Here is a 25,838-nt window from a genome sequence, read left to right as displayed (position 1 = left end):
GGAATTGGCAAATGCTACAAATCTGGGCCCCCCCCAGAACTGGCTGTCGCTCATTTGCTGGCACACCACCGCCCGAAGGGGAAAACGTAGGGCAGTTGGGCCAGTCTTCAGGGGTTCTTCCTTTCTTTTTCCTGGTCTCTCATGGCTGCGTTCTCTGCAGTAACTATGGATCCTGGAGGCAAAGTTCCTCAGATTTTCAGCAGGCGATTAAACCCAACATCTCTGAGCAGTTTTATAAATTTATTTATTTCATTTATTTATTTTTGGCTGCATTGGATCTTCGTTGCTGTGCACGGGCTTTCTCTAGTTGCGGCGAGCGGGGGCTGTTCTTCCTTGCGGTGCGTGGGCTTCTCACTGCGGTGGCTTCTCTTGTTGCGCGGCACAGGTTCGAGGCACGTGGGCTCAGTAGTTGTGGCAGGCGGGCTCCGTAGTTGTGGCTTGCAGGCTCTAGAGCGCAGGCTCAGTAGTTATGGCGCATGGGCTGAGTTGCTCCGCGGCATGTGGGATCTTCCCGGACCAGGGCTTGAACCTGTGTCCCCTGCATTGGCAGGAGGATTCCTAACCACTGCACCACCAGGGAAGCCCTCTCTGAGCAATTTTCATCAAAATGAGGAACTCAGGGACTAAAAGGGAGAAAGGGAATGAGCAAAGGATGAGGGAGCAGGGAGAACATGTAAATTTCACCAAGTCGGTGGGGGGGTGGTGGGAGAGGGCAGCCACCCACTGTAGACTCTAACTTAATCTGTTAGGATTAATTATTGAGCTGTTCGTTATGGAAATGTTAAACGTATGCAAAAGCAGACAGAGTAGTGTCACCCGACTTTAGCAGTTGTGGAGCAATGGTGACCATCTCATCCCGTCCCCACTCCCCACCTCGCCACCCCCCACTTCTCCCCTCCCCACCCCATATCGACATACTCACTTCTGAATGACGATCTTCTTCTCCAGGTCACAACCGACTGAAATGAGGGCTGTCTGCAGCGGCGGGGGGATGTGGGGGGGAGAGACAAGGCGGGGATGGGGACGCTGACACCGGTCAGCGAGGGCACCATGAAAGCCCACGAGGGGGCGCACTTGACGCAGCCGGGACCGGAAACCCTGCGCCTGGGTCGCAATGCGGTGTCCAGGTGCCTGGGACTCACAGAGTCAAGTCCTAAGAGCCTGCCTGATCTGTGGGGCACCGCTAAGGTCCCGCCATCTGATAACCCCCAGCTAGTACACCTGCTCCCAGGTTGGTGTGTCCTGAGGCACAGCCCTGGGGGAAGACGATGGGGAAGGGGCAGTGACCTTGGCAACCAGGGCAGAATCACCTCCGTTTCCAGATCCTGAGTGTGAGCTTAGCCAGCCGCTAGGGGACAAGCCAGCCAAGGCCTGCTGTCATCAGTCTTAACACTAAGGACAAAGAGTATGGGACAGCAAAAGTTTTGGTCATACCAGTGGCTTAAGGTCCAAGCATGAAATTTCTTTGTTGGCTATGTCCAGAGTGATGGTTGATATTGTGGGTCTCTTTATGCTGCAAGGCAATGGGAGTGTGTGTTATTGCAGTAAAAAGCATCAACAACCCACTCATTCATTTATCTATGCATCCACCCATCCATCCATCCATCCATCCATCCATCCATCCATCCATCCATCCATCCATTTCTCCATTCATTCATTCATCTGTTCATCCAGTCCAGAATATTGACCAAGAACATCTGCTCACACATGGTGGCACCACCCTCCCTCTAGTTTCTTCCTCTTCTTGAGTCAGTTTTGTTAATTGATATATAATTACTTATTGAAAAGAGCATCTGAGCCCGTTTTATTATCACCTAGCTGCATACAATGTTTTCTCATTGTTCTTTTTAAAAAAATTTTTAATTTTTAAATTTATTTTTATTTTTGGCTGTGTTGGGTCTTCGTTTCTGTGCGAGGGCTTTCTCTAGTTGTGGCAAGCGGGGGCCACTCTTTGTCGCGGTGCGCGGGCCTCTCACTGTCGCGGCCTCTCTTGTTGCGGAGTACAGGCTCCAGACGCGCAGGCTCAGTAGTTGTGGCACACGGGCCTTGTTGCTCCACGGCATGTGGGATCCTCCCAGACCAGGGCTTGAACCCGTATCCCCTGCATTGGCAGGCGTATTCTTAACCACTGCACCACCAGGGAAGCCCTGTATATATATTCTTTTTCAGATTCATTATGGTTTATCACAGGATATTGAATCTAGTTCTTGTGCTATACAGTAGGGCCTTGTTGTTTACCTATCCTATATATAATAGTTTGCACCTGCTAACCCCAAACTCCCAACCCATCCCTCCCCCACCTCCCCCTTCCCCTTTGCAACCACAAGTCTGTTCTCTATATCTGAGTCTGTTTCTATTTCATAAATAAGTCCATTTGTGTCACGGTTTAGATTCCACAAATAAGTCATATCATATGGTATTTGTCTCTCCGTAAGAGTTTAATCGTTCTCGCCTTACTGTCCTTGGAGTGGGGGGTCTGGATCTCGGCCCTGATTCCTTGGCTCCTGCTAAGGGGCCACCCACCACTGCCATCCGGGTGATGACATACCTGGAGGTGAAGGTGGGGTCAGCCCTGCCCCAGTGCTGCTGCTGCTTCAGTGAAATGTTCTGCAGAAGCAAAAGAGAAAATGCAGCTACAAGAGTGGAACAGCCCAGGGTGATCCCGCAGTCAGGGTTCAGGAGAGACGGAGGGCAGGATGGGGATGTTGGGAGGAGGAACCCGGGAGCCATCCAGCCTGCCTCTGGTTCTAAGCCCGTGAAAGGCTTCTGGAAGCTCATGGGAATGACCCCCCTTCTCCAAGCTCCCTGCCTTTGTCCCGGGGACCCAGAGTGGGGCGTGACTTAGTTTCCCCTCCTACTTAGCTGTGATGTGACATGGTCTGATCCAAAGAGTCTGTTGTGGTCTGGGGTCAAGTCCCAACTCCCTGGTGTGACTGTGAGGCCTGGCTCCGCCCTATGGATCCCCCAGACCCATATTTGGCCAAGACCCTCCCGGTAGCCACGGCTTGTCTCCTGATGCCTGGGCTTACCCAGCTAACTCAGGTGTCACGCCCTCCCCGGGTGGGTCAGGCTCCCCACCACATCCTCCTTGACCCTTCTGTGTGACACCTGCTGCCCTCACTCTCTGGGGGACTGCGGCCTGCCTGGGGTGGGGGAGGGGTGGGGGCTGTGTCCCCTCAACATTCCACAGCACCTTATCTGGGTGTGTGTAAGGAAGGGAAGCAGGAAGGAGGTCCGACGAGGGACACCCTGAGGCGGCTGGACTTGGCTGGCCCAGTCGGTCAAGGCCGGGCCCCTCTCCTTTGATCCGGGTTTGGGGGGGAGGGGGAGGGGGCGGGGGAGGAGCGAGCTCACCAGTCTGTGCTTGGTGTTCCCGTCGTAGGTGTAGCCGTCCTCGAAGATGACAGCCTGCAGCCCCAGGGAATGGGGGTTGCTCACCATCACCTGGGGGCGGGATGGGAGACACACGCTCTGTGAGGCGCCAGCAGGCGCGGCGGGGAGCAGCTGGGGGCGCACCCACAGGTGACCCCGGTCCCCCTTCAAACTGAAGACCCAGCTTGCTCTGCAAACGCAGCTGCCGGCTCCGTCCCCAAATGCACTCGCCCCCCACCCCCCCGTGTCATCCACACCCCCTAACTGTGGCTCTGAGTTCCGTTGTGCAGACAGCCTGGGATTGCAGCCTGCAAGATGCAGAACTGTCCCTGGTGCGCGGAGGGGCCCGTCCTGCAGGGGTGGGGGAAGGGGGGGAGATGAGAGGACACAAGGCAAGAGCCAGAGCCAGCCTGGCGCCCCCTCGCGGGCCCTGGTCCCAGCTGGCTAGACATCCCCTTGAATCCTTACACTGGCCCACCACCCCCCATCCCCGTTTTCAGCTTGATTGTTTGCACCCAAGAGTCCAGGCTTGGACACATGTGTTTCAGGTCCAGGAACGCCCACTGTTTTTCAGGCATCCCCTCCAGGAGGGAAGCCGGCGCTGGCTGAGCTGAGAGGGAGGAAAAGGCATTTTTGGAAAGGTTCTGGGGCAGCTCCGAAGAAGGGTGGAGAGCCGGCACAGAGGTGGTGGGAGAGGAGGCTGGGCTGGCAGATGGACAGCCACGGCCAGGCATGTGGACACTGATGAGGAGGAAGAGGAGTTTCTAGGGGGCTTCCTTAGTGAGTGTGTCTTCCGGGAGGATGGCAGGGAATTTCCAGAGCCTGGGAATTGTGGGCACAGGATGTGAGGCCAGGGATGCTAGGGATGCCAGGTATCAGAAACACTTGTCAAACAGATAAAGCAGGGCTTCCCTGGTGGTGCAGTGGTTGAGAGTCCGCCTGCCGATGCAGGCGACACGGGTTCGTGCCCCGGTCCGGAAATATCCCACATGCCACGGAGCGGCTGGGCCCGTGATCCATGGCCGCCGAGCTTGCATGTCCGGAGCCTGTGCTCCGCAACGGGAGAGGCCACAACAGTGAGAGGCCCGCGTACCACAAAAAAAAAAAACAAAAAAATCAGACAATCCATGCTTACTAGTGGGACTGGTGATGTGCTGGGCCGGGGTATCATGAGGGCCGTCAACTCCAACTCACTGTTCATATCAATGGTATACATTTTATTTTCAAATTCTCCCTGCAGAAGTTCCACCTAGTTAGAAATGCAAAAAAAAAAAAAAAATCCATCTGTCATTCATTCAATCAGATCAAGCCTCTGTTCCCCAAACTACAGGGCAAGTGGTCAGTGGCAGGAGGGGGCTCCCCAGGATGGAACCTTCCAGTCTCTCGGGGGCAGCAGCCTGAGCTGTCGCTCAAGGCACTGTCTTCCCTGCTAGACCCTGCACTCGCAAAAGACCCTCTAGGTTCCTCCCACCCCCGGACCCAGCCCCGCTTCTCTCCAGAAGTACCCTGGCCCCTCCACTCCCCGCCTGACTTCTGCAGTAATTGCCTCCTTGCGTTTCTTCCTAGAATTATTGCTAAGCGTGCATCCTTAGATGATATAATTTTTCTGTTTGCGAACATTTTGTCTTTTTAAGTCTCTTTCAATCCACAGCTTCCCCTCAATCACCTTCATTTTCCTTTCTAGGCATCTTTGAAGAACCCAGACCATGGGACCTGTAGATTTCCCACTGTCTGGATTTTCCTGGGGCAGATGGACACATGTTCCTATGTGCTCTGCCTTTTTGGCAGATGGGTGGCTGGATCCATCAGATTATGGTGGGATCAAATTGGCAAGACCCAGCAGGTGAATGCTATTCCGTAGGTGGCACGTAATGGCCCGCTGTCTCTCTTTTCCGACGCTGGGGTTACCACAGGGCGATACCTTATCATTTTGTTTTCATATAGTCACCAGAATAATTTTATAAAGAGACCCTTTCCCTGTGCTGACCCAGTAGAAGGGTGTGAAGGAGAGGAGGAGAAATGCTTGCATCTTGCCTTTTATATATCTTTTTTTTTTTTTTTTTTTTTTTGCTGCGCACGGGCTTTCTCTAGTTGCAGAGAGTGGGGGCTACTCTTTGTTGCGGTGCGTGGGTTTCTCATTGTGGTGGCTTCTCTTGTTGCAGAGCACGGGCTCTAGGCATGTGGGCTTCAGTAGTCGTGGCTCGCAGGCTCTAGAGCACAGGCTCAGTAGTTGCGGCGCACGGGCTTAGTTGCTTCACGGCATGTGGGATCTTCCCAGACCAGGGCTCAAACCCGTGTCCCCTGCATTGGCAGGCGGATTCTTAACTACTGCCCCAGCACATAAGCCCTATTTATCCCATTTTTAAGACAGTGGGTTGGTTGCCTGCCATGCTAGGAGGGGAACCAATAAGTTGCTTCTAATTCCAGGTCTGGGGTTGGCAAGGAATGACAAGGTTAACCGAAATGTCCTGTCCTGGCAAGGACTGCCCATGTGCATCCTGGTCTCCTGGTGAAGGCGGCGTCTGCCAGGCTATTTACCTCGTCCAGACTCTATTCTTTTTTTTTTTTTTAATTTATTTTTGGCTGCGTTGGGTCTTCGTTTCTGTGCGAGGGCTTTCTCTAGTTGCGGCAAGCAGGGGCCACTCTTCATCGCGGTGCATGGGCCTCTCACTATTGCGGCCTCTGTTGTTGCGGAGCACAGGCTCCAGACGCACAGGCTCAGTAATTGTGGCTCACGAGCCCAGTTGCTCTGCGGCATGTGGGATCTTCCCAGACCAGGGCTCGAACCCGTGTCCCCTGAATTGGCAGTTGGATTCTCAACCACTGCGCCAGCAGGGAAGCCCCAGACTCTATTCTTTAAAAGCAAATCTCTAAGGCCAGTCCACACTCAGGCAGGGGTCATTCAACGCCACCTCCTGGAGGGGAGAGTATGTACTTATGTTATTTGGAACTCTTCTGTGATGGAGAGGTGTCTCCCATCCGTTTATTTATTCAGTCATTTATTTACATCGGTATGGACTCGTGTATATTTATTTTATACTTTAGCTTCTTATCCAATACTGTGTTATTTTTGTGACTCACAACTATTTCAGCTTTCATCCATAGCATCTTGATATGCCACATAGTCGGTTTGTCTTTTTTGATGGGGAAACACTATTTGCTAACGCCATCTTTCTCAGAGCAGTTTCAGTGGCCAAATAGTTGCATAAAAGCCTTGCTGTTGCTTCCTCTCTCTCTCTCATTCTCTCTTTCTTTCATTTTCCTGCACTTTGCATAAAACCAGCAATTCCCAGACATGCCAGACATGTGATTTCAAAGACCCACAGGAAAATGCTCAGGGCTGGGGAATGACATTTTACTGTGGCAAGTAAAGAAAATAAGAAAAAAACCTGTTCCCATCTATTAGCACCATCATCTCATAAAAGGATGTTTTAGGCAAAGTGTGTTTTATCGATAAACTGTACATGGCACAGTTGTCTTTCTTTTATTTTTCATTTCACTGATCACCATGGACTCAAAGGCCCTTTGGAAATGGACACTCTAACATCTTTCTGGAAATTAATCCATAGTATCATGACCACATACTTTGCAGACATCAACTTGGAGTTGGGGATCCATGAGAATCGCCTGGATGTTCACGGGGCACTTCTGGAAATCAGAAGCTGGAAAGGCTGAGTCAGGAAGTGGGGTCAGTATTTCAAGCATCCCCACGTCAGTGAACATCAGGACCGCCTCTTCGGACCAGATGTTTTGGTCTGCAAACTAAGAGAAAAATGACTTCTGAGATCAGCTCATTCTCATTCTTTTTTGAGGATTTAACCTTTTTCTTATGATTCATATTTAAAGAAGGTAGACCAAAAAAAAAAAAAAAAAAAACCCAAACCCTAAGAAACCAAAAAACCAAGCAAAGTCATAAGTACACTTTGTTGAGGCACCTACTCTTCAGGTGTAAAATTAATTAAAATTACTGTTATATTATCACTATTGCTATTAAAAATACTATTACTATTTTAATAACTAGAGCAATTTCTTCAGAAAAAGGATCAGACAAAAGAAAAAGAAAAAGAAAAAGGATCAGACATTTGAGAGGAAGACTGTTATTCTTTACCAACCAGGTAGCACCAGGATTTTACCTACTTTGATTAGAGAACTTGACAGGATTCCCAGGCTTCCATAGTATAAATTATTCTCCCGGGTTAAAACGGCCAGTTCATTTTCATCTAGGGAAAACCAAACAAGACAGAACAAAAATTGAAACAAGGGTTGTTTCCATGGACAAAAATATAAAATATGTTAAATATTAAAATTAGAAAATTACCCCAAATTCCATCATACAGACCAGGGGTCAGCAAATTTCTTCTTTAAAGGACGAGATGGGGACTTCCCTGGTGGCGCAGTGGTTAAGAATCCGCCTGCCAGTGCAGGGGACATGGGATCGAGCACTGGTCCGGGAAGATCCCCACATGCCATGGAGCAACTAAGCCCGTCCACCACAACTGCTGAGCCCGTGCGCCACAACTACTGAAGCCCGCCCATGCTCCGCAACAAGAGCCCATGCTCCGCAACAAGAGAAGCCACCGCAATGAGAAGCCCATGCACCGCAACGAAGAGTAGCCCCCACTTGCTACAACTAGACAAAGCCCACGTGTAGCAATGAAGACCCAACACAGCCAAAATAAATAAATAAAAAACAAACAAACAAATAAATAAATAAAAGGAGAAAAAGGACGAGATGATAAGGATTTTCTGCTTTGCTGGTCATGTGATGTCTGTTACAAGTATTGGACCCTGCAGAAGCAGCTTATGGATATAACTTGTAAATGGATAGGCAGAACTATGTGCCAATAAAACTTTATTTTAAAAAAAAGCAAGTGGTGGGCTGGAATTGGCCCACAGGTCATGGTTTGCTGACCCCTGTTGTAGGTAACGACTGTTAGTATTTTAGTAAACATCCTTTCCGGTAGTTTTATATATGTGGGGATTATATTCTGGGACCCTTCAAGCTGCTTTATATTTTTTCTCTCTTTTTTTTTTTGATAGTACAAGTTCAGTTTATTTATTTATTTATTTTTAAATTGAAGTATGGTTGAAATATAGTTTTCTTTCCTTCCATGTACATGAGTGTACTTGGCCCGTTGGCATTCTGGTGCCTGGATGAACCACAACGTATTTAACCAATGCACCACTGATGGACATTGAGGTTGTTTCCAGTCTTTGGCAGATACAGAGTTCCAAGGAATGCAAGACATCATTAAAAGGTTTTATGAGAGGGGATGGCAAGATCCAATGTACATTTTTATTCTGTTTAAAAAAGACAGGGACTTCCCTGGTGGTCCAGTGGTAAAGAATCTGCCTTCCAACGGGTGGGATGTGGGTTCGATCCCTGGTCAGGAAACTAAGATCCCACAGGCCGCGGGGCAACTAAGCCTGCATGCCACAACTACAGAGCTCACGCGCCTCAACTAGAGAGTCTGAGTGCCACAAACCACAGAGCCCACGCGCTCTGGAGCCTGCGCGCCGCAACACAAGATCCCGCGTGCCTCAACGAAAGATCCCGCGTGCCGCAACAAAGAGCCGACACAGCCAAAATGGTCAATCATTCAATGAATCAATCAACCAATCAAAAATAAATAAAATAAAAAAGGAAGTTTTCAGAAGAAGCAAGGTTTGGGGCTCTATTGACACCTGGGGCAGGATGGTTCTTCGTGGTGGGGCCGTCGTGGCCACAGTGGGGTGTGGAGCAGCATCCCCAGCCTCCACCCAGAAGGTACCAGGAGCCCCCTGAGTCGTGATGACTATACATGTCTCCAGACACTGCTCAGTGTCCCCAGGCTGAGAGCCAGCGGTTAGATGGAGAAAAGGGATCCCTCAGGGCAGCGGTAAGCTATGGGATGAGATTCCAGATACACAAACCTGAATGCAATCCTTGCAAGTTTGGACCCTATTCTTTAGAAAATAAGGAACCAATTCAGCAATCCCACTCCTGGGCATATATCCAGAAAAGGTGAAAACGCTAATTCAAAAAGATACATGCACCCCAATGTTCACTATTTACAGCAGTCAAGACATGGAAGCAACCTAAATATCCATCAACAGATGAATGAACAAAGAAGATGTCGTATACGTATATAAAATGGAATATTACTCAGCCATGAAAAAAGAATGAAATAATGCCATTCACAGCAACATGGATGGACCTAGGGATTATCATATTAAGTGAAGTAAGTCAGAGAAAGACAAATGTCATATGATACCATTTACATGTGGAATCTAAAAAAATGATACTAATGAACTTATTTACAAAATAGAAATAGACTCACAGACATAGAGAACAAACTTATGGTTACCAAAGGGGAAAAGGGGGAGGGATATATTAGGAATTTGGGATTAACAGATACACACTACTATATATAAAATAGATAATCAACAAGGACCTATTGTATAGTACAGGGAACTAAACTCAATATATTATAATAACCTATAATGGAAAATAATCTGAAAAAGAATATATATATTCAGTTATATATAGAGATATGAAACTGAATCCCTTTGCTGTACACCTGAAACATTGTAAATCAGCTATACTTCAATAAAAAAATAAAAATTTAAAAATATAAAAAAAGAAAATAAGGAACCATTAAAGATTCTAGACATGGGAAGTGATGTGTACTCATGGTTTAAAAAAAAAAAAGAGGAGGGGGAAAACAGCCCATAGAATGGGAGAGAATATATCTCTGATACATATTCTCATACCATCTCTGATAAGGGACTTGTATCCAGAACATATAATAATTCAGTAATAAAAGACCAACAGCCCAATTAAAAAATAAGCAAAAAATAAGCAAAAGATCTAAATGGACATTTCTCCAGAAAAGATATACAAATGGCCAATAAGCACGTGAAGAGACCCTCAACGTCATTAGTCAGTAAGGAAATGCAAATCGAGGCCACAATGAGATACCACTTCATAGCCACTAGGACGGCCCTAGTGAAAAAGACAGAAAAAGCCAAGTATGGGTGAGGATGTGCAGAAACTGGAAAGGACAAATACTGTGTGGTCCCATTCACAGGAGGTCCCTAGTGGAGTCACATCCATAGAGACAGGAAGTAGGATGGTGGGGGCCAGGGGCTGGGGGAGCGGGACGGGGAGTTCGTGTTTACTGGGGCAGAGTTTCAGTTACACACGATGAATACATTCTAGAGATTGGCTGGACAACATTGTGCCTATACTTAAAACTGTACTGTGCACTTAAAAATGTGTTCAGAGGGTAGATCTCATGTTAAGTGTTGTTACCACAATAAAAAAGAAAATGATGGGTGATGGAAAAGGCAAACAGTAGAATGACTCACATGATAAATACGATACCATTTTCATAAAAAGCAACCACAACATCTATCCCCCTACCAAGTTATTACAATAATATTCACCATATTCCTTATACTGTATATCACATCCTTGTGACTCATCACTTCATAATGTAGGCAAGTGTCAAATCACTATGTAGTACACCTGAAACCAATATAATAGTGTATATCGACTCTTATTTCAATAAATGAAAAGAAAAAATGGGGAAAAAAGGAAAAAAAAAGCAACCACAACAAGCTACACAGATGGCGCTGTACATTTTCTGCAGGTCCATGTTTAATATATGTTGTGAGGCTTTCAACTGGCTAAAAAGATACTTTCCAGATTCCTAACTGTGATGTCCTTTAGGAAGCCAAAGAGGGGCCTGGATTCAAAAAGCTGGTCAAAAGGACTTTAATTATACTTGTAATGTTTAAAAAAAAAACTTTTAAAGGACCATGCATCACTGGCATAATTATAAATTACTTTTACATCATTACTTTCTATCATGATAAATTAACGTTTAACAGATAAATGGACATAGACAGTAGGAGGTAACTCAGTGATGGGCAAACAGGGAAATATGGGATCATAAAAGTTACACGGGTGGGACTTCCCTGGTGTCACAGTGGGTAAGACCCTGTGCTTCCAATGCAGGGGGCCTGGGTTCGATCCCTGGTCAGGGAACTAGATCCCACACGCATGCTGCAACTGAGAGTTCGCATGCCACAACTAAGGAGCCTGTGAGCCACAACTAAGGAGCATGCCTGCCACAACTGAGACCTGGTGCAACCAAATAAAAAAAATATTTTTAAAAATTACATGGGGACTTCGCTGGTGGTCCAGTGGTTAAGACTCTGTGCTTCCACTGCAGGGGGTACGGGTTCGATCCCTGGACAGGGAAGATCCCACATGCCGTGCTGCGTGGCCAAAAAAAAAAAAAAAAGAAAAGAAAGGTCACATGACTCCACAGTTTGCTGCACTATTTGCCTCAAATAGTGAGAAGCGTGTGAGGAGCAAAATTAACACTGGTGGGTTTCATTTTACCAGACTGAACCAGCAGCAGGACAACAATTCACTGGCAAAGAACTCCTGGGGGTGCCATCTGTCATGGGCTGAATTGTGTCCCCTCCAAACAAGATATGTTGAAGCCCTAACCCCCAGGACCTCCCCAGGATGTGGCCTGATTTGGAGCCAGGGTCTTTACACAGGTGGTACGGTTAAGGTGAGGTCATTCGGGTTGGCCCTAATCCAATAGGACTGGCATCCCTGTAAAAAGGGGAAATTTGGACACAGGCATACACAGAGGGAAGATGATGGGAAGGCACAAGGGGAAGACGGCCGTCTGCAAGCCGAAGGGAGAGGCCTCCGAAGGAACTGGCACTGCCGACACCTTCGTCTCAGACTTCTGGCCTCCAGAACTGGGAGACAATAAATGTCTGTTGTTCTAATTTGCCCAGTTTGGGGTGCTTTGTTAGAGCAGCCCCAGCAAACGATATCCAACTGACATTCCATTTCATTGTGAAAGGGCACAGAAGTTTCTGCTCTGAGTTCCAGAATGTGTAATGACTGTGTTTTGTTTCTGTTTTGGCCAGGCTGGATCTAGGGGGTCAGAGGTGCATAAGTCAGGTCTAAAGCACTTCTAGAAAGCTACCCATAGGTCGGGCACGCACTGGCAGCAACGCTGTGGATGGTGATGTTGGCTTCAAAGATGGAAGAATACAAGATGTGTCGTCCTTCTCGCACCTGGACAGGGTTGACCAGCTGACCTAGGAGATGACAGGGCAAATCGTGAGACGTGTGCACGTATTAGGAAGGGGATCCCCTGCTGCCCACCTGGCCCGTCGGTTTACGACTCAGATGATAAAGAATCAAAGAAAATGCAGCCATGAGATGCAATGCTGTAAAACATCACATAGAATACATTAGGTTTAAGAAAATCCGACCCCCGCCCCCCCTCCGCAATCTTCTTGATGTGAGAGCTCTGAGGAATGGACTGGATACCAGGTGAACTGCAGGATGCCTTTTACTATACAGGTAGCATGTAATCAGGCAGAACTTTCTTTCTGGAATGCACCCCCCACCCCATGGCCAGGCCAGCCCTAAGCCCTTTTCTTGCATTGGAAGGAAACAGCTGTGTTCAGGTAGCTGACTGGTACTAGGGGGTGTGCTGCAATTGTGGGTGCTCTGGCAGCCACTGTTGTGCCCAGAGGTCCCTGACAGCACCTCCTCCTGGGGGGCTGCCTTTTGCTCTTCTCCTTACTTGGGCTGGTAGGCTGGGGCTCATGTGTCTAGGCCTCAAAACAAGATCTGCAGTTCCTGGACTTGGCCCCTCTGCCCTAGGCGTCCAGTGACTTTCAGAACCTGCCTACAGGGCCTAAATATCCCAGGAGGAGGAAAATGGGGGTTGGGGGATCGAAGTGAGGATGGCAAAGTGACAATGGGCTTGTCATCATCCACTCAGGTCAGGGGAGAGAAAAAATGACCGCTTGTGCTTGCCCACCCTGAGCCTGGGCCTTGCTCACCTGCGTTTCGGGAAACCAGCAGGCTTTTCTCAAACCAGAAGATCAGGATGCCTTTCTGGCCCGGGGCGATAAGGATGTCAAGGGTCCCGTTGTAGTCAAAGGGCAGCCCGAAACTGCGGTTCAGGGGGTGGTCTGAGTAACCGAACATGGCCTGAGAGAAGAGTATTGAATCTTGAGCAAGAAAAGAAATGACTGCAATAGAACTGTGTGAGTCCATGTGCTTTGTCACTGGAACTTTCTTCAGACCTTATTACCTAGTCCGGTGGTTCTCAGCTTGGGGTGATTCTGCCCCCAGGGGACACTGGACAGAGTCTGGGCTCATCTGTGTATGTCATGACTTGCAGGGCTCCTGGTATCGAATAAGTGGGGGCAGGGTGGCTGCTTTACACCCCACAGCACCCGGGATGGGCTCTCACGACAAAGGACACCCCCGCGGTGCTGAGAGCCCAGTTCTCTCTCTCTCTCCTTCTGCTCTGCCACGCCCATGTTGGTGCCCTTGTACCTGGATTTTTTTTTTTTTTTGCGGTACGCGGGCCTCTCACTGCTGTGGCCTCTCCCGTTGCGGAGCACAGGCTCCAGACGCACAGGCTCAGCAGCCATGGCTCACGGGCCCAGCCGCTCCGTGGCACATGGGATCCCCCCGGGCCGGGACAGGGCCGGGCCCTGTACCTGGATTATTATTCAAGCTGATTTCCCAGGGCTGGTCCCCAGATTCTTTTCTTTTCTTTTTTTTTGACCATGCCCTGTGGCTTACGGGATCTTAATTCCACGATCAGCAATCAAACCCAGCCCTGGCAGTGAAAGCGCAGAGTCCTAACCACTGGACCACCAGGGAATTCTGCACCCGCGCCCACCGCACCCCCCACCAATTCTTTTCCTAACAGCCTTTTGTGTCTTGTGACCCTCTAAGGGCTGGTTCTTAAGTAAAGTCTAAATTACTCTCCGTGGTTCTCAAAGTTCTCTCTCATCTGCTCTTTTTTTTTTTAAATTAAAGTATAGTTGATTTACAATGTTGCAATAGTTTCTGGTGTATAGCAAAGTGATTCAGTTATATACAAATTCTTTTTCAGATTCTTTTCTATCATCTGTTCTTTACAGAAGACCTCTGACAGCACTACACAAGGATGGAATTAAAAAAACCCAACACTGGGGCCTCCCTGGTGGTGCAGTGGTTAGGAACCCACCTGCCAATGCAGGGGACACGGGTTCGAGCCCTGGTCCGGGAAGATCCTACGTGCTGCAGAGCAACTAAGCCCGTGTACCACAACTACTGAGCCCCCATGCCACAACTACTGAAGCCCATGCGCCTAGAGCCTGTGCTCTGCAACAAGAGAAGCCACCGCAATGAGAAGCCCGTGCACTGCAACGAAGAGTAGTCCCCGCTTGCTGCTACTAGAGAAAGCCCATGTGAAGCAACGAAGACCCAGTGCAGCCAAAAAAAAACAAAAAAACCCACCAACACTGGGGCTTCCCTGGTGGCGCAGCAGTTAAGAATCTGCCTGCCAATGCAGGGGACACGGGTTCGAGCCCTGGTCTGGGAAGATCCCACATGCCGCGGAGCAACTAAGCCCATGCACCACAACTACTGAGCCTGCATTCTAGAGCCTGCGAGCCACAACTACTGAAGCCTGCACGCCTAGAGCCCGTGCTCCGCAACAAGAGAAGCCACTGCAATGAGAAGCCCGCACACCGCAACGAAGAGTAGCTCCGCTCTCCTCAACTAGAGAAAACCTGCGTGCGGCAACGAAGACCCAACGTAGCCAAAAATAAATAAATAAATAAATAAATTTATATATTAAAAAAAAACCAACATTGACACTGGTTCATAAGTGAGTCCCACCAAGATACCGGCATCCATTTTCCAGAAGATGCACCATGGCAGAGGGAGAGATTTTCCGCAGGATGGCTTGCCGAGTGCCTCCAAGTTTGCAGCAGGTGTACTTGGTTTGCAGGATCCTAGTTCCCCGACCACGGGTTGAACACGTGGCCCCTGCAGTGAAAGTGCCGAGTCCTAACCACTGGACCACCAGGGAGTTCCCTGGGCTGCTTTCTAAGTGCCTCCTGGGGTGAGGAGAGAAGCTTAGTGTTCAGGGTGAGGGTGGACTGTGCACGGGCTGCTGACCTTGACTCGCCCCGCCACCACTGCGGCCTCAGGGGCCAGACCCACCCATCCTCACTACCGCTAAGGGACCATGAATGTGAGTCCGCAGACCCCAGCCCACGCCTGCTCAGCGATGAATTGGCTGCCTGCCGGTCCCTGGAGCCTGAGAGGCATCTCAGGTGAGCTGCCAGGGGTCAGAGTAGCCAATTAAGACAACAAGCTAAACATTAGAGTGCATTCCGCTTTTAACTGCTCACTGCGGTGGGGTAAGAGCCCAGGCCAGAGAAAACGCCAAGAGCCCCTGTCTGTCCCTCCCCAACGGAACCGCGGAGGGTCGCCTGGGTCAGCGCAGGGGTGGGGTTCATTTCCCTGTGTGGGGAGCCCCAATCAAAAGGCGCCTGCAGGGGCTTCCCTGACGGTCCAGTGGTTAGGAATCCGTGCTTCTACTGCAGGGTGCATGGTTTGATCCCTGATCTGGTTGGGGAACTAAGATCTCGCATGCCACATGGTGTGGCCAAAAAACAAAAACAAACAAACAAACAAGCAAAAAAAAAAAAAAAAAACCACCCAGGGCCTTGGCCTCGGGAGGTGGAAGGGCCAGGAACGGAAAAGTACAGAGTCAGGGACCAGGAAGTGGCTCCAGGCTTCCCCCTCCTCCCTCCCTCAGGAGTCAGAGGTCTGAAGACCAAGCCTGGGCTGGGAATGCAGAGATGCGCAGAGCCTGCCTGACCAGACGCAGGAGTCCTTGACCGCAACACCTTCAGAGCCTGCCCGTGCATCGTGCCCCAGGTGTGGAGTGGAGAGGGCAGCTCCCCCAACCTCTGCCCCCATGCCCTCCAGGTAAAGCCTTGTGACTGCCTGTGGTCAGGCCTGGGAAACCATGCACAGGTTGTAACCAGAGCCAGACTCCTCAGCCACCTCTACATTCTTGGGATTTCCAGAGTCTGGGAGTGTCTCATTCACCAGGTGCCCTGGCACTGTGTGCTCATGAGGGGACTCTGGATGGGGGTGCTGGGCCCACCGTGTGATTAGAGGGCGGGGCTTTCAGCCACCAGGTAGCAGCCCAGCCTCTGGGAGCTTCCTGATTGTGGGTCTCCCGCAAACTTCAGAGTGGCACACCTTGCTTACAAATTTTGCAACACGAGGGTACTGACTGTACTTTAATCTTTGCCTGACTTAATATTTTTTCTTCAAATGCACTTTGCATGGACTGATTCCTCTTCTTAACTTAGTCTTATCCTAAATGATACCTGTGAAGTCACGGTTTTCATGTCCCGATTTTCTGAATCCACGTGAAAATAATTAACAAAAGGGTTGACATGAGGCATTTAAAATGGTGTTGGGTGCCCCCAGTGACACATGCACCACACCTTGTATTTTATCCCTAGTGCCCAGCACCTCCTAGACCCTGCTTAAATATTGCTGAGTGCATGCCTGAATGAGCTAATGAATGGGGGGAGAGAGGGATGGTGGGTGTGTGGGTGGGTGGAAGGGTATATGGATGAATAGGTAGCTGGGTGGATGGATGGTTGAGTAGATGGATGAATGGATGGATGTGTGGATGGAGGGATAAGCAGGTTAATGGTTGGGTCGATGGATGGATAAGTAGGTTGATGGACGGATGAGTAGGTGGGTAGATAGGTGGATGGATAAATAGATAAATGGAAGGATGAATAGGTGGATGGATGGGTGGATGGATGAGTAGATGGGTGGGTAGGTGGGTTGGTGGATGGATGGGTGGATGGATTAATGAATATGTAGGTTAATGGATGGATGGATGAGTAGGTAGGTAGATGGAAGGATGGGTGGGTGGTTGGATAAATAGATAAATGGAAGAATGGATAGATTGATGGATGGATACATGGATGGACAGGTGAATGAAAAGCTAGATGGATTTCAGATATGAAAATCTAAGTGTGTGAGTTTTGACAAAAACCTGGCTTGGGGTAAGGGTCACTGAAGTGGTTCTTCCCAGTCCAAAAGGTACTTACCTTCCGTTGGTCAACGAGAAGCAGCCCAACCTGTGAGAGGGAGTAAAAGTAGAAGATCCCACCCAAGGACCCGACTAGTTCTGCCTACGAAACAAACAAAATATAAGTAAGTCATAAACATGTGCTTAATTCTAAATTTAACTCTAGATTATCCAGCAAGCTAAAAGGAAGGAAAGTCTTTTTTTTTTTTTAACAATACTGTGATCTATTTCCCCTCTGTAAAAATGTAGCATGTAGGGCAGAACTTTGAATGAAGTTGGCTTTGCCTGGGCTGATAGAGGAAGTGGTGTGACCCACACTGTGAGGTGCCTGCCTAGGTTCCTCATTCCTGATCTTTGGCTGGTCAGCAAAGTGCCCACGAGCAGGCAAGTTGGAGCATGAGGCCAAGGACCCCAACCTAGGGACAGTGGGACAGATTGCCATGGCAACCCAGCTGGCTCCCTCCAGATACCTTTCAGGTAAGAGAGAAAGACCACCATCTTATTTAAGCCTCTGTTATTTGGTTGTGTGTGTGTGTGTCGGGGTGGGGAGTATTTCTATTATATACAGTGTCCTCCCCCAATTCATAGGTTGAAACCCTAACCCCATGTCTTAGTCTGTTAGGGCTGCTATAACAAAATACCATAGACTGGGAGGCTTATAACAACAGTGCCTTCCTTTATAAGGGCACTACTCTCATTCATAAGGGCACCACCCTCATGACCTAAGCACCTCCCAAAGGCTCCCATCTCCTAATACATCACATCAGGCATTAGGATTTCAACATATGAATTTTGGGGGGACACAAACATTCAGACCATAGCACCCCCAAAATGATGGTATTTGGAGGTATGGTCTTTGGGTAGCAATTAAGTTTACTAAGCCCTAATCCAGGATAACCTCATCTTAAATAATTACATGTACAAAAATCCTATTTCCAAGGAAGGTGACATTCTGAGGTTTCAGGGTGGACATGAATTTTGGGGGGACACAGGTTCAACCCAGTCCAGTTCTCTCATCTGTAAAATGGGGATGCTGGTGGTACCTGATGTTGTAATCCATGTGCAGCCTTTACTATGGCACCAGCTTTTTCCATGAACCGTGCTGTCTTCTTTCCTAACTTCCTAATCTCCCTAGCCAGCTGCTCTGACCTGAAATTCTTCCCTAGCCTCCCATCCGGCTGGACTCTTCGAGAGAGAAAAGTCCTTGCTTGCCACGGACAGCTAAATTACTCCTATCCCACAGGACACATTTTTCTGTTTGTTTGTTCATTTTCTTACCAAATTGAACATACCTGTCTTTCCTGGGAATATTTCTGAAATCTGTATCCCCGGGTATTTGAGAAATAGATATTGGCCTGAGATATCTGATCTCCATGCAAATAAGCAAAAACTGAGTTACTTATATCCTGGAAGAACACACACATAAAACAGTCTCTTTAAAAGGAGATAGAAGGGGGGGGGTGCCGGCTGGGGAGATGTTCTTTAAACAGATAAATCAGTTCTGGAGGTCTAATGCACAGCATAGTGACCACAGACAACAATACCATATTAGAAACTTCAAAGTTCCTAAGAAACTAGATCTTGTTTCCACAACAGAAAAGCAATGATAATTCTGTGACATGACAGGATGGTAATCATACTGCAACATGTAAATGTAGCAAATCAACACATTGTATACCTTAAATTTACACAGTGTGGTATGTCAGTTACATCTCAATTTAAAAAGCAGGGAGGACAGATGCCAGTGATTACATGCCTGGGCATTTATCCCAGAGAAATGAAAACTTATGTCCACACAAACACCTGTACGTGAACATTTATAGTGGCTTTATTTGCACCAGCCAGAAAGTGGAAACAACCCAATTCTGGTACACCCACCACTGTGGAAAAGAACAGACTAGACATATACGCGACAAATCGGATGAGTCTCCTGAGAATTTGGCTGAGAAAAGCTAGTCCCCAAAGGTTTCATATTGAATGATTCTATTTATACAACATTCTTGAGATGATAAAATTAGAGAGATGGAGAACATGTTAGTGGTTGCCAGGGGTTAGGGCAGGGCACAGAGGTATGGAGAGTTTTGGGGCCAGGAAACAGTTCAGTGTTGTTTTTTTTTTTGCGGTACACGGGCCTCTCACTGTTGTGGCCTCTCCCGTTGCGGACCACAGGCTCCAGATGCACAGGCTCAGCGGCCATGGCTCACGGGCCCAGCTGCTCCATGGCATGTGGGATCCTCCCTGACCGGGGCACGAACCCGTGTCCCCTGCATCGGCAGGCAGACTCTCAACCACTGTGCCACCAGGGAAGCCCCAGTTCAGTGTTTTGATGGCAACAGCGGTTCTCTGACTTTAGGCAGTTGTATCCATGTCAATTTCCTGTTTGTATCACTATAGTTATGTAAGATGTAACCACTGGGGGAAACTGGGTGAGGGATACATGGGACTCTGTATTATTTTTTCAACTTCCTGTACATCTATAATGATGTCAAAATCACAGGTTAAAAAAAAAGAAGATAGATGGATATATTCACAGTGTGTCAGCCAGATGCTCCGAGGAGCTCCAGAGCCCTCCCATGGGCTCTCAGTCCTCTTCTGAACCCTGGGAGAAACATGGCCTGAGTCCTGAGTCCATCACTGTCCCAGCCCTCAAGGCTTACACTGTCTTTTTTTTTTTTTTTTTTTTTTTTTTTTTTTGCTGAGCTGCATGGCATGCGGGATCTTAGTTCCCTGACCAGGGATCAAACCTGTGCCCCCTGCAGTGGAAGCGTGGAGTCCTAACCGCTGGACCGCCAGGGAAGTCCCTACACTGTCTTTATTTCCATTCATAATTAGCTCACAGCAGAGTAAAAAATGAGATACAACACTTGGTACTCACCATGCAAAAGGAATTTCCACTGTAACAACAGTTGTCACCAGAAATATGTGAAACAGGGTGTTCTACACCTGAAAGGAAAAGGGAATTGAAATGCTCTCTGAGTTCCCTGAATGTTCAGAGAGAAGGTTAGAGCAGGGCTTCTCACCCTCCACACTGACATCTGGGGCCAGATTGTTCTCAGTTGAAGGGGCTCCTGGGCACTGTAGGATGTTTTGCAGCATCCCTGCTTCTACTGACTTATTTAACTAATTAACTTAGTTATATAATGATTTATTTAACCAGTGGAACTCTACACCAGTCTTTTTTTTTAAAGGTTTTCTTAAGCTTTAGATCACAAAGCATCCTTTTTTTTTTAATTTAACAATTTTTTATTTATTTATGGCATGTAGGATCTTAGTTCCTGACCAGGGATTGAAACTGTGGCCCCTGCAGTGAAAGCACGGAGTCTTTTTTTTTTCCAAATAGAATTTATTTATTTAGGCTATGCCAGGTCTTAGTTGTGGCATGAGGGATCTTAGCTGTGGCATGCAAACTCTTAGTTGCAGCATGTGAACTCTTTTAGTTGTGGCATGCGTGTGGGCTCTAGTTCCCCGACCAGGGATCGAACCTGGGCCCTCTGCATTGGGAGCTTGGAGTCTTACCCACTGGACCTCCAGGGAAGTCCCTCTCCTCTAGTCTTGACAACCAAAAATGTCTTCAGACATTGCCAAGTGTCATCTGGAGGGTGATGTAAAAAAATTGGAACCTTTGTGCACTGGTTGTGGGTATGTAAAATGGTTCAGGCACTGTGGAAAACAGTGTGGAGGTTCCTCACAAAATGGAAAATATGATCCAGCAATTCCACTTCTGGGTACACACCCACCAAAAATTAACAACAGGGACTCAAGGAGACATCTGTATACACATGTTCAAACTGGCATTATTCACAATAGCTCGGAAGCGGCCGAGTGTCCATTGACAGATAAATGGATAAGAAAATGTGGTCCATGAATACAATAGAATACTATTCAGCATTAAAAAGGAAGGAAATTCTTTTTTATATATAAATTCATTTATTTTATTTTATTTATTTTTGGCTGTGTTGGTTGCTGTGTGCGGGCTTTCTCTAGCTGTGGCGAGCAGGGGCTACTCTTCGCTGTGGTGCGTGGGCTTCTCATCGCAGTGGTTTCTCTTGTTGCAGAGCACGGGCTCTAGAGCTCAGGCTCAGTAGTTGTGGCACATGGGCTTAGTTGCTCCATGGCATGTGGGATCTTCCCGGACCAGGGATCGAACCCATGTCCCCTGCATTGGCAGGTGGATTCTTAACCACTGTGCCACCAGGGAAGTCCCAAAAAGGAAGGAAATTCTGACACATGTTACAACATGGATGAACCTTGAGGACATTATGCTCAGTGAAGTATGATCCCAATACTGTATGATCCCACTCATTTGAGGTCCCTAGAGGAGACACATTCATAGAGACAAATTAGAATTGTGGGTGCAGGGCTGGGGAGGAGGATGGGGAGTTAGCTGTTGGGATGCTATTAAACAAATTGATGGAGAGAAGAGGAAGGACAGAGAGTAGACTGACTTATGTTACAAGGAGCCCTGATGGTTCCTTCATAAGTTAAATATAGAGTTTCCATCTGACCCAGCAATTCCGCTCCTAGGTATCTAACCAAGAGAATTGAAAATATGTATCCACACAAAAAATTGTACACAAATGTTCACAGCAGCACTATTCACCATGGCCAAAAGGGGGAGATGACCTCAATGTCCACCAGATGATGAATGGATACACAGAAGTGGTCAATCCGTACAATGGAGTATTACTCAGCCCTAAGAAGGAATGACCTCCTAATACACACTATGACATGGATGAATCTCAGAAACGTGATGCTCAGTGAGAGAACCCAGATGAAAAAGGCCACATGTTGTGTGATTCCATTTATATGAAACATCCAGAACAGGCAAATCCACAAAGATGGGGAGTGGGTGAGTGGTTGCCAGGGGCTGGGGGAGGGGGAGGGGGAGTGACTGTGAACGAGGACGGGGTTTCTTTTTGGGGGGATGAAAATGTGCTGGTACTCAACAGTGGTGACTTGTGCACAACATTGTGAATGTACTAAATGCCATTGAACTGTACTCTTAAAAATGGTTAAAATGGTGAATTGTATGTGGATTGTATGCCCCTCCCCCCCCCGAAAGGGAAAAGAGCCTTGAATTGTGAGAGAGAAAAGAATTGAACTGGAAGATCAGGAGGGGCACTGGGAGAGGATTGGGGCGTGAAGGAAAAGCCCACCAACATGGGTGAATTTTGGAGGAAGAGAGGGGAAGGTGGTGAGGAGGGAGGGATTTTAGGCAGTGTAGCTGTGGGTGGGAAGATCTGTAAAGAGTAGGTCAACTGATGTTTTGGAAGCAGATGCATGTTTGGGTTGGATATGACCAGTTGATGAGATGGTTATGAGACTGGTCCCCAGGGACTTCCCTGGTGGTCCAGCAGTTAAGACTCTGCGCTCCCAATGCAGGGGGCCTGGGTTTGATCCCTGGTCAGAGAACTAGATCCCGCATGCTGCAACTAAGAGTCCATGTGCCGCAACTAAAAGATCCCGAATGTCAAACTAAAACCTGGCTCAGCCAAATAAATAAATGCATATTAAAGAAAAAAGACTGGCCCCCAGGCAGCCCAGCTTTATTTGGGTTATCCATTCTCTGTGGCCCATTCATGCTGTGTTTACCACGATCCTCGATGGAAACACTCAGTCCCCAACCTGTGGGATGGGGGTTCAGGCCAATTTTTATTGAATTTTAAAGGACAATGTAGGGAATTCCCTGGTGGTCCAGTGGTTAGGACTCAACGCTTTCACTGCTGGGGCCCAGGTTCAATCCCTGCCTGGGGAATTAAGATCCTGCAAGCCATTTGGTGCAGCAGAAAAAAAAAATACAACAACAGACAATGTAATGTCCAAGGGCTGGGACTTCCCTGGTGGTCCAGTGGCTAAGACTCCACGCTCCCAATGCAGGGGGCCCAGGTTCGATCCCTGGTCAGGGAACTAGATCCCACATGCCACAACTAGGAGCCCACATGCTGCAACTAAGAGTTCGCATGCCGCAACTAAAAGATCCTGCATGCCAGCAACTAAAGATCCCACTCGCCTCAGTGAAGATCCCACACGCGGCAACAAAGATCCCGTGGGCTGCAACTAAGACCTGACGCAGCCAAATAAATAAATAAATATTTTTAAAAAATGTCCAGGGGCTGACATCCAAGTAGCTGCATTGTCTGTACTTCAGAGCCTTTTCTCTGATGTTGGTCAAATGCAAACAAGATTAAAAAATACAAAATACGCATACCTGTAGATGCATTCCAGGAATTGGCTTCATAATCATAAACATAGACTTTTCGATTCACTACTAACAGCAATACTGAACCAGCAAAATGTGCTGATGTTACTTCTGGTATGCCAACCTAAGAGCAATGACATATACGATATCAGTATGTACATCTCTTTGGACATCGATTCAGAAAGCAGTACTTCTAGACACGCATCCATGGAACATTCATTCCAGCAAGAGTTCTTTGGGTCCTAGATATGGGGAACTATGTATCTTGGGGATTAGCTGAAAGCAAAACTGGGAGGTCAAAATTGGTGTTTGGTGCCCTCGGATAGCTAAATTCACTCCATCTCCTTCTCCTGTGTCAAAACCTTCTCTGAGGATAGGCACTTCCCTGGTCGTCCACTGGTGAAGACTCCATGCTCCCAATGCAGGGGGCCTGGGTTCGATCCCTGGTCGGGGAACTAGATCCTGCATGCCACAACTAAGAAATCTGCATGCCGCAATGAAGATCCCAAGTGCTGCAACTACGACCCAGCACGGCCTACATAAATAAATATTTTTAAAAAATCTTCTCTGAGGATAAAGGCTACAGCGTAGATGATGAATGATAAGCATAACTGATAAATTTGTCACTTATGAGAGAAACTTGTATTTTAGCAGATGGTGGAACCTTCTGGAGCATAGGTACTAACTGTCAAATTTCTCAAGATAGTTCCTGAGAGAGTACAGGTTTTTCTGTTTTGGTTGAGGGCAATTTGGGGAGGCCCTGAAATCAGTGTATGTAATCTATCACACAACCAATTATAAGGAGCTCTTGCAAGAATTCTGGTTCTTTTTTCAGGGGAAAAAAAAGCACTTGTTTTGGTAGTAAGGGCAGAATAGAATCAAGCCTTCTTTTGGCTTAGAAATTGCTCTCAATGTCTTTAAGAGGTACATCGTAAAATAAGCCCCCAAACTAACAAAAACAGACTAGCATGGTGTTTTCTGAACTATATCTAACCCTAAGTATTACTTATTTCAAGCATCCCTTGGATCGTTCAGCAAAATAACTACCTGCATTGACGTAGGGATGGAAAATGGAAGGAGACTACTCTCAAAGCTATTCTTCGTGAGAAAAAGTTGTCTTCTGAAATAAACAATAAAAGGGTTCAATTAGGACAATTTCACACAAGAAAAGAAAAAAGACAACGGGAGGCATTCTAAAAATGTTCTATTCAAATGAAATTCTTTTCTTAACAAGGAACCATTTTGCCTCTATCTATCTATCTATCTATCATCTATTTATTTAAAAATTTTTTTGATGTTGGGGGTAGGAGTTTATTAATTAATTTATTTATTTTTGCTGTGTTGGGTCTTCGTTTCTTTGCGAGGGCTTTCTCCAGTTGTGGCGAGTGGGGGCCACTCTTTGTCGCGGTGCGCGGGCATCTCACTGTCGCGGCCTCTCTTGTTGCAGAGCACAGGCTCCAGATGCGCAGGCTCAGTAGTTGTGGCTCACGGGCCCAGTTGCTCCGTGGCATGTGGGATCCTCCCGGACCAGGGCTCGAACCCGTGTCCCCTGCATTAGCAGGCAGATTCTCAACCACTGCGCCACCAGGGAAGCCCCGATCATCTATTTATTTTTGTGAGTAATCCTCTATAGCCTGGATATTTGACTTCTTGAAATAACATTATTTGAAAAGTGTGACCATGTCAAAAATAAAATTATATAAAATGTACATTAAGTGACAGCTTGTTTTGCTCAGGGCGAACTTCAGTTTTGTCCTTTATTTTACTCTGATCCCACTAAAGTAAAGGCTTTCAGACCAGGAATGTGTATGTAAAAAAGAAACAGTATGTTCCCTTATGCAGCGAACTTTTAAGAAGCAAAAGACCATCCGTGAACATGGTATATTGCTTCCTTATCCAGATCTCCTTCTCTTGCCCCCTCCAGAAGAATTTTATGGTTTGAGGCAGACAGGAGTTACTGAGTTAATTCCTATGTATTTTAAAGTTTTGGGGGGACTTCCTTGGTGGTCCAGTGGTTAAGAATCCGTCTTGCAGTGCAGGGGACACTGGTTCAATCCCTGGTCGGAGAACTAAGATCCCACCTGCTGTGGAGAAACTAAGCCCATGTGCCACAACTTGAGAGCCCGCATGCCACAACTAGAGAGCCCATGTGCCACAGCTATAGAGAAGCCTGCACACCACAACAAAGAGCCCGTGTGTCACAACTAAGACCTGAAACAGCCAAAAAATAAATAAATATATATTTAAAAATAAACTTTTTGTTGCTACTGTGAATGGCACCATGCATAACTGCCTTAGGTCAAGCATCTGTGACAAGCTACACG

The 25,838-nt window shown here is 47.5% G+C and overlaps 1 protein-coding gene across 1 annotated transcript in view; it reads right to left on the bottom strand.

Annotated features, from left to right (window-relative positions):
• The window catches only part of LOC309805293 (cation channel sperm-associated auxiliary subunit delta-like), a gene marked incomplete at both ends in the record, with an annotated part of 41,350 nt that overhangs the window by 12,125 nt on the left and 3,387 nt on the right, over positions 1-25,838 (bottom strand). Inside the window, 14 exons of the mRNA XM_082623228.1 lie at positions 923-975; positions 1,435-1,513; positions 2,549-2,607; positions 3,355-3,444; positions 4,508-4,621; positions 6,958-7,134; positions 7,510-7,592; positions 12,391-12,486; positions 13,243-13,393; positions 17,335-17,418; positions 18,608-18,721; positions 20,191-20,258; positions 23,524-23,638; positions 24,562-24,634. Coding sequence (XP_082479354.1) covers positions 923-975; positions 1,435-1,513; positions 2,549-2,607; positions 3,355-3,444; positions 4,508-4,621; positions 6,958-7,134; positions 7,510-7,592; positions 12,391-12,486; positions 13,243-13,393; positions 17,335-17,418; positions 18,608-18,721; positions 20,191-20,258; positions 23,524-23,638; positions 24,562-24,634 — 1,356 coding nt within the window. The remainder of the gene's footprint in view (positions 1-922; positions 976-1,434; positions 1,514-2,548; positions 2,608-3,354; positions 3,445-4,507; positions 4,622-6,957; positions 7,135-7,509; positions 7,593-12,390; positions 12,487-13,242; positions 13,394-17,334; positions 17,419-18,607; positions 18,722-20,190; positions 20,259-23,523; positions 23,639-24,561; positions 24,635-25,838) is intronic.

Source organism: Mesoplodon mirus (genome assembly GCF_964341445.2).
Source record: "Mesoplodon mirus genome assembly, chromosome: 5".
NCBI classification, from domain to species: domain Eukaryota; kingdom Metazoa; phylum Chordata; class Mammalia; order Artiodactyla; family Ziphiidae; genus Mesoplodon; species Mesoplodon mirus.
Note: the sequence above shows the minus strand (reverse complement) of the source record. Positions and strands in the feature narration are given on the sequence as shown.